This window comes from Triticum urartu, chromosome 2A (genome assembly GCF_056163025.1).
Source record: "Triticum urartu cultivar PI428250 chromosome 2A, HENAU_Tu73, whole genome shotgun sequence".
Lineage (NCBI taxonomy): Eukaryota > Viridiplantae > Streptophyta > Magnoliopsida > Poales > Poaceae > Triticum > Triticum urartu.
Genome location: NC_141874.1, coordinates 250,837,013 through 250,846,604, shown reverse-complemented (window position 1 = coordinate 250,846,604; position 9,592 = coordinate 250,837,013). Strand labels below are relative to the sequence as shown.

Genomic DNA, 9,592 nt, shown 5'->3' with positions numbered 1-9,592 from the left:
ACCTAAGCATGCAACCGTGGACACAAATTTGTTTTTTCAACCCGTTTATATGCCCTGGAGCATGTGCGTGTAGTTAAAATTTGAATTATGCACCTGAAATGCCAACAAAACCAATTTAATGTATACAAACGTCGAAACGAACTCTGAATAATTCCAATTTTTTTGACGACACACCTATAGTTGCATGTTCATTGCAGATAAAAAGTTCTAGCAATTCAAACACCATCCATTGCAGCTGTGACCCCATTATGTAATTCAAATCAAGATGAAAAATCAAGTAGATCGCACACAGTTTATTATCACCAACCGTGTGAGATGTAACACAAAATATCTTGGAGCACTGCCAGAGTATAGTATGCATGCGGCTTATGCGAGAAGGTGCGACAGCTACAGTCCACAGCCGGTGTGTCAAGCACACTAGCTCACTCCCCAAATATCATTTCACTGTTCAATCGTCACCGGTGAATGATGGGGACGTGGACCCGCGTCGTGAGGGCAACTTCGGTGGTCCACTCTAGCGAGAGCGCAGCTGCAGCAGCTAGTGTGTGCGAACAAGATTCCTGAGGGCGAGCGCAATCTGCCTCCGAGCGGCCAAGGCAGCCTAAATGGCCGTTGTTGCTTCTCAGGCGGTGGCAGCAACATCTGCCACGGGGATAGCAACTGGCGAGAGCGGCACAGGAGTTGTCCTTTCCGCAATATCAGCCTTAGCTCTGATGGAGGCCGCCCATGACCATGTCGAGGCTGCCCACGCCCAGCTCATAGCGGTCACCGCACAAATCGAACAAAGCTTCTCCGACAACGGTCGGCATCCCACGGCTGAAGAGTTGGCAATCGCCGAGATAGTTCGAGCAGCCGTCCGTTCCTGCACGGCATACCTTGCCATGATGGAGCCCGCCAAAGCCGTGATCATGGATGCCCACGCCCAGCTCATGGCGGCCTATTCCAAAGAGATGGCGGATGCAGATGGCGAGATGCTTTCCGAGTATGGTGCGATGGATGCCATGGAGCCCCTTTCCCAGGAGATCGTCGGGCGCGAGCTGGACATGGAGGCGGCGGCGGAGATCGATGTGCACCAGTCGTAGTAGTACTCTTTGTTTTTTTAATTAAGAGCGTCATTCTTTAATTTGTTAGAGTAATGTTTAGGTCAGCTAGCTCTGTTTAATTACTGAACTTGCTCGATAAAGAAGTGTGGGTGTGCTGTAGTCTCCTTTGTGTACCCAAATTATGCAATGACGTGGATGACCACAGTAACCAGGGAAATTCGAACCAAAATTTTTGACGTTCAAACTCATCACACACGGGTTAAGATATCTGAATCATTTGTGATGTCCACATATCGTACACAGTTTTGAATAGGGGACCGTGTCAGATGACACTTTACACGCCAGTTTTTTTGCTGAAGCGATTCCAAATTTTCGGCTTCCATGGAAATTCTACCTCCCCGCCTCTTCCGCTTACCAAGAGACACATTTCCCCTATTCCGCCTTCCTTTCCAAGTTGAAACCTTCACTCCTAGCTTGCAGAGCCGCCTCCTCGGCGGTGACCCTCCTTCACGCTGCTCGGCCTCGTCTATTGATACGTCTCCAACATATCTATAATTTGTTTTGTTCCATGATGTTATATTATTGATCTTGGATGTTTTATAATCATTTATAGTCATTTTATATCTTTTTTTGGTACTAACCTATTGACATAGTGTCAAGTGCCAGTTTCTGTTTTTTGCATGTTTTTTACATCGCAGGAAATCAATAACAAACGGAGTCCAAATGCAACAAAACTTTACAGATATTTTTTATGGACCAGAAGACACCTAATGGGCCAAGGCAGCGCCTGGGGGTGCTCCAAGGGGAGCACAACCCACTAGGGCGCGCCAGGAGGCCCAGGCGTGCCCTGGTTGGTTGTTCCCACCTCGGGTGCCCCCCAGACCGCCACTTTGCTCTATAAATACCCCAATATTCCAGAAACCCTAGGGGAGTCGACGAAAATCAATTCCAGTCGCCGCAGAGTCCAGAACCACCAGATCCAATCTAGACACCATCACGGAGGGGTTCACCACATCCACTGGTGCCTCTCCGATGATGTGTGAGTAGTTCTTTTTAGACCTTCTGGTCCGTAGTTAGTAGCTAGATGGATTCCTCTCTCTCGTTTGATTCTCAATACAATGGTCTCTTGGAGATCCAAATGAGTAACTCTTTTTCCGGTGTGTTTGTTGGGATCAGATGAACTTTGAGTTTATGATCACATCTATCTATTTATATCCATGACTGCGTATAGCCTCGTATATGCATGACTGCGTATAGCCTCGTACTTCTTCTTCGATATTTGGGTTTTGTTTAGCCAACTTGATCTATTTATCTTGCAATGGGCAGAGGTGCTTTGTAGTGGGTTCGATCTTACGGTGCTTGATCCAGTGATAGAAGGGGAACCGACACGTATGTATCGTTGCTACTAAGGATAAAACGATGGAGTGTGTCTCTACATAGATAGATCTTGTCTACATCATGTCATCGTTCTTATTGCATTACTCTGTTTCTCCATGAAATTAATACACTAGATGCATGCTGGATAGCGGTCGATGTGTGGAGTAATAGTAATAGATGTAGGTAGCATTCGGTCTACTAATCCTGGACGTGATGCCTATATAATGATCATTGCCTAGATAAAGTCATGATTATTTGAAGTTCTATCAATTGCCCAACAGTAATTTGTTTACCCACCGTTTGCTATTTTTCTCGAGAGAGGCCACTAGTGAAACCTACAGCCCCCGGTCTCTTTTTCATATTATTTGCCTTTGTGATCTATTTTATTTTCCTTTTATTTTCAGATCTGCTAAACCAAAAATACAAAAATACCTTGCTGCAATTTATTCTTATTTATTTTATTTGGCGTTCGATCTATCAATCTACTACAATTTTATTCATGTATGTTTGCCCATCTTGGGGGGCCACCACCCGAAAGGGATTGACAACCCCTTTTACATGTCGGGTTACGGGTTGTTGTTATTTGTGTGCAGGTGATGTTTACGTGGTGTTGCTTGATTCTCCTACTAGTTTGATAACCTTGGTTTCAATCTGAGGGAAATACCTACCGCCGCTGTGCTCCATCATCCCTTCCTCTTTGGGGTAATACCGACGTAGCTTCAAGCGACATCAAAAGGAATTTCTGGCGCCGTTGCCATGGAGGACTTCAACATATACCAGGTTCCTCGCAATTTACATTATTTGCCATTTGCCTCTCATTTTCCTATCCCCCACTTCACAAAAATTTGCCATTTTATTCGCCCCTCTTTTTCGTTCGCCGTTTTCTCGTCCTTTGCTTGCAATCCTGAGTGATTTTGGTATGGCACCAACAGATGATGGCCTAACTCCTAAGATGGGACATACGGGCAATCTGGATGCTAAAACTTTTATCTTGGGGCAATGGAATGTTATGGGAAAAGAACGTATCCAATATTTTTTTCAATTATGTTGGAAATTTAAGTCTTGATGATGCTCTTATACTTAGGACTACTAGATCTTATGCGGATTCTATTTCAGCACTAGTTCTGAAACTTGAAAGTAAATTTATCCATACTCATCCTACTTTGCAAAGATTGTTTTTTGAGCTCCCCGTTATAAAGAATCCTAAGGCTAAAAAGTTGGCCACTCTCATTCTTATGAATGTGTTTGACTATACCATACGGGAAGCTAGGGAAATCTTTGATTTTTACGTTATGAATCGTGAAAAACCCATGATAGATGAAATTCTTTACAATAGTGATTATGCGCTAAGGCATTTGCTTGGGTATAATAAAATCTTGGATGAGAATCTTAAAAAAGAAGCCCTCGTTTTAGATATAATCCAACAAGTTTTCAACAATGTTAATCAACATCACTCTTGGATTGTTGCGGGAAATCAAAGGGGTTATGATGAAAACCAACTTAGGAATGCTAAGGTTTCTATGGATAATATGTTTTATGTTGTGTTTACAAAACCTCATGATAAAAACACCTCTAAGGGAATTAAGAAGAAAGATGACAAAATTTAGATCCTCGCTTTATGCCTAGCTAAGGGCGTAAAACTATAGCGCTTGTTGGGAGGCAACCCAATGAATAAAATTTATTTTTTCTTTCTGCTTTCTGTTCTTGAGGGTTTGCACAATTATGCTACTGTTATTATTGTGTTTTTTGTGTTTTAATTAGTGTTTGTGTCAAGTAAAGCCTTTAGGATCTTCTTGGGTGAAAGTTGTTTGATCTTGCTGAAAAACAGAAACTTTTGCACTCACAAAAACAATTCTCATTTTTAACCAGAGAGCAATAAAATACCAATCCCAGGTCGTCCTAATTTTTCAGAGTTTTTGGAGTTACAGAAGTATTCGAATTACCCAGATTGCTACAAATTGTTCTGTTTTTGACAAATTCTATTTTCTTTGCGTCGTGTGCTTATTTTGGTGGCTCTATCGTTTCTTTGATGATTTTTTGCCATAGAAAAGTTGGAATAGAGTAGATATAATGCAAGAACAAAATATGAATTGGTTTACTACAACACTTATAGTAGTGATTTGTTTTCTTTTACTAACGGATCTCACGAAGGCTTTTGTTGAGTTCTGTGTGATTGAGGTTCTAAAGTTTTGGGTTATCTTATGATGGATGAAGGAATAAGGTGTAAGAAGAGCCTAAGCTCGGGAATGCCCTGGCATTCCAAGCTATTATCCAAAAGAGAGCAAGCAACTAAGCTTGTGGATGCCCCGAGTGGCATCCCCTCTTTCTTCTAACGACCATCGGTATTTTACTCGAAGCTATATTTTTATTCGTCACATACTATGTGTTTTACTTGGAGCGTCTTGTATGATATGAGTCTTTACTTGTTTTATTTTATGTTTTAAGTCTTGATTCCTTGCTGTACACACCTATTTGAGAGAGCCAAAATTATGCCACGACTTGCTAGAATTGCTCTCTTTGCTTCACTTCAATTTTTATGAGCTATGGACTTGCTCGAGTGCTTCACTTATATCTTTTTGAGAATGGTGTGCTTTAGTATTTTTTAAGAAATGCTCTATTTCTTCACTTAGATTTATTTGAGAGTTAGTAAAATTTTCAAGAAATTATCTCTTCCTTCACTTAAATTAATTTGAGAGAAAGAAATATTATGCTCATGATATTCACTTACATTTGTTTGAGCTTATCAAAAGCAACATATGAAAATTAGCTCCAAAGTGATAGATATCCAAGGAGGATATAATAAAAACTTTCGTGAAGATCATTGGAAAAAATAAACTTGATTCTTAGAAATAGTTTTGAGATATGATAATGTGATATGTGAGTCATCTTAATGAGTAATTATCGTTTAGTAAGAATATTGGTGTTAATGTTTGTGATTCCCTATGCAAGCACGGAAGTCAATAATTATGCAATGAAATTATATCCTACTTGTGGTGCATTATTCGCTGTTAATTTTGCTTAATGCTTGCTTATGAGATTATTCGTTTTTTGGTTGGACGCTTCTCAATCTTTTGCTAGCCTTCATTTTGCACTAAGTATAATCACTACTTGTGCATCTAAAAACCTTTAAACCAGTTTTGCCAAATGAGTCCACTATATCTACCTATATGCGGTATTCTTTTGCTGTTCTAAGCAAATTTGTATATTCCATCTCTAATTTTCAAAATAAACTTTTCTTTTTTGTGTTCGTACCCCTCGCGGAGCGGTGAGGGGTGGATAATATTTTCCATGCTAGATGTGTTATTCTCATGATGAGAGTAAGGCAAAGGTATTAGGGATGCCCAGTAGCGGAATGAAAAATGAATTTACTTTATGTTGTCCAATAATAAATTCCTTGGAAAGTGTTGCTATGGAAGGCACCCTTGGATACGGTTAGCCATGGAAAGTGAAAGTTTGGTGGAAAAAGGAATAAACTTTATTTCCTGTTTGGGAACCGCCTATGACTTATGTAGCATGGAAAGTGTTGGGAACTCTAAGTCGTTTTCGTTGGTGGGAAGGACACAAATCCCAAAATGTTTTTCTCTCTAATTTTTTTTGCTTTGAGCTCTGGCACCTCTACAAATCCCTACTTCCCTCTGCGAAGGGCCTTTCTTTTACTTTATGAAATTTTTATTTTTGAATTTGAGTCTCCATCTTCTCTTATAAAAGCACCAACTAGGAGGCACTATGATCGTACTTGAGCATTGGGTGTAGTTAATATGCGAGTGTGTTTCATGAATGGATCAATGATTGAGCATGATGGGCTAGGGATAGCTTATTTTAGCATTGATATTTTCAAAGACATGGTTGCTTGTTGATATGCTTGAGTATTTAAGTTATCATGTCAAAACTAGACTATTGCATTGAACAATATAAAAGTCCAAATGTCCATGCTATAAAGAAAATAATATGATATGACATGTTAGGCAACATTCCACATCAAAAATCACTTACCTACTCGAGGACGAGCAGGAGTTAAGCTTGGGGATGCTGATATGTATCCAATGTATCTATAATTTTTTACTGTTCCATGCTGTTATATTATCAATCTTGGATGTTTTATAACCATTTTATGTCATTTTTGGTACTAACCTATTGGCATATTGCCAAGTGCCATTTGCTGTTTTGGCATGTTTTTTACATCGCAGGAAATTAGTACCAAATGGAGTCCAAATGCAACGGAACTTTATGGAGATTTTTTCTGGCCCAGTAGACACCTAATGGGCCAAGGAAGCACCTGGGGGTGCTCCAAGGGGAGCACAACCCACCAGGGCGCCAGAAGGCCTAGGTGCGCCCTTGTGGGATGTGCCCATCTCGGGTGCCCCCAGACCGCCTCTTTGCTCTATGAATACCCCAATATTCGAGAAACCCTAGGGGAGTCGACGCAAATCAATTCCAGCCGCCGCAAAATCCAGAACCACCAGATCCAATCTAGACACCATCACGGAGGGGTTAACCACTTCCACTAGTACCTCTCCAATGATGCGTGAGTAGTTCTTTGTAGACCTTCGGGTCCGTAGTTAGTAGATAGATGGCTTTCTCTCTCTCATTTGATTCTCAATACAATGGTCTCTTGGAGATCCATATGATGTAATTCTTTTTGCGGTGTGTTTGCTGGGAACATATGAACTTTGAGTTTATGATCAGATCTATCTTTTTGTATCCATGAAAGGTATTTGAGTTTCTTCTATCTCTTATATGCGTGATTGCTTGCAACCTCGTATTTATTCTCCGGTATTGGGGTTTTGTTTGGCCAACTTGATCTATTTATCTTGCCATGGGAAGAGGTGCTTTGTAGTGGGTTCGATCTTACGGTGCTTGATCCCAGTGACAACAGGGGAACCCACACGAATGTATCGCTGCTACTAAGGATAAAATGATGGGGTCTATCTCTACATAGATAGATCTTGTCTACATCATGTCATCGTTCTTATTGCATTACTCTGTTTCTCCATGAACTTAATACACTAGATGCATGCTGGATAGCGGTCGATGTGTGGAGTAATAGTAGTAGATGCAGGCAGGGGTCGGTCTACTAATCTTGGACGTGATGCCTATATAATGATCACTGCCTGGATATCGTCAAGATTATTTGAAGTTGTATCAATTGCCCAATAGTAATTTGTTTACCCACCGTTTGCTATTTTTCTCGAGAGAAGCCACTAGTGAAACCTACGGCCCCTGGGTCTCTTTCTCATATTATTTGCTTTCGCGATCTATTTTATTTTCCTTTTATTTTTATATCTACTAAACCAAAAAATACAAAAATACCTTGCTGCAATTTATTCTTATTTATTTTATTTATCGTTCGTTCTTTCAATCTACTACAATTTTATTCACATCCGTTTGCCCATCTTGGGGTGCCGCTACCCGAAAGGGGTTGACAAGCCCTATTACACGTCGGGTTGCACTACAAAAAAAGACACATCCGTGACATTTTGGGCCAAAAGAAATTTTTTTCTGTCATACATATGACACTTCTATGACGATAATTATGAAAAAACCCGGTATCATCATAGATGCAGTGGGCTCCTACTTCTATGACAAAAAATCATGACAGAAAATGGGCTTTTCGTCCTGGCCGGGCCGGAGATGCAGCTGCATGACATTCTTTGTTCCGTCCATGACGGAAAAAACCGTGGTAGAAGTGAGGGGGAGGAAAATTTTGGGGAGTTCTCGTTTACGGTGGTTGGTCGGGGGCCGAGCGATGCGCGTTTCTCTCGTACACGTACGCGTGTGTGTGCGAGGCGTTGGCTCTAACTGAACCCGAGCGAGGCGTTGGGCTCTAACTGAACCCGAACGATTGCACTGCAGGCTACACGTTACTGAACCCGAGCGAGCGATCGATGGTTGTTAACTGAACCCGATCGAGCATTTCCTTCACTACTGCTGCTAACTGAAGCCGATCGATTGGATGAACAGTGAGCGTTGCGGGGGGGGGGGGTGGATGAACAGTGAGCGGTGGCGTTACCTCTGGATGAACAGGACCCCGTGGTGTGGAGGGCTGGATGAACAGTAGACGGTGGAGGGGTGCCCGTGGAGGGGTGGTTGAACAGGACCCCATGGTGTGGAGGGCTGGATGAACAGTAGACGGTGGAGGGGTGGTTGAACAGTAGCCGGTGGAGTAGCGCGCGGTGGAGGCTGGATGAATAGGAGCCCGTGGAGGCTGGAGGAGGTCGACGGTGGAGATGAACAGTATCCCGTGGAGTCCCGTTTTGTGGTACGCCACACCCCTCCCGATGAACATGACCCCCATTTCGACCGTAGGAGGTCCGTTTCGTCCGTTTTGCGGTACACCACACCCCTCCTGATCAACAGGACCCCTGTTTCGACCGTAGGAGGTCCGTTTCGTCCGTTTTGCGGTACGCCACACCCCTCTCGATCTACAGGACCCCCGTTTTGACCGAAGGAGGTTCATTTCCTCCGTTTTGCGGTACGCTACAGCCCTCCCGATCAACAGGACCCCCGTTTCGACCGTAGGAGGTCCATTTCCTTCGTTTTCCGGTACGCCACAGTCCTCCCGATCAACAGGACGTTTCGACCGTAGGAGGTCCGTTTCCTCCGTTTTGCGGTATGCCACACCCCTCCCCATGAACACGACGCATTCTGTTGCCTCCCCATGAACACGACGATGACGTTGTTTCTCCATTCCGACCCAGCCATGTACACGAGCCCTCGCCGTACGTATGCGTGAGTAGGCGTTCGAGACCCTGCCCGTATGTACGTATGTGGCCGTATTTCCTTTCTTGCACCCTGGCCGCTGTACGTACGTATACATGCTACGTGCGCGCCTCTACTATGACACGTACGCACCTCTACTACGACACGTGCGCGCCTCTAAATCGACCAGTATATATGTACGTACACGTTCACGACCAGAATGACAACGCTACATACGCTTCGACCAGATGGGTCCCGACTGTCAAGCACTTCCTTGCCTACGAAGATCTAGCTGGTGGGTCCCAGTAGTCAGGGGGGCAAATCGTTTTGTTTTTCTTTGCTCGGACACACTTCCTTGCGTGCGAAGATGTAGCTGGTGGGTCCCAACAGTCAGGGGGCGAATCTTTTTTTGCCTAGACGCACTTCCTTGCTGCCGCCGTGGACCTAGCTGTCAGCCTCTCCACGTATAGTCC

The 9,592-nt window shown here is 43.2% G+C and overlaps 1 protein-coding gene across 1 annotated transcript in view; it reads left to right on the top strand.

The window, feature by feature from the left end:
- The first annotated feature begins 605 nt into the window (after positions 1-605).
- The window catches only part of LOC147984722 (protein FAR-RED ELONGATED HYPOCOTYL 3-like), a 45,303-nt gene continuing 36,316 nt past the window's right edge, over positions 606-9,592 (top strand). The window contains exon 1 of the mRNA XM_087541227.1: positions 606-801. Within this exon, the coding sequence (XP_087397353.1) occupies positions 606-801 (196 nt within the window). The remainder of the gene's footprint in view (positions 802-9,592) is intronic.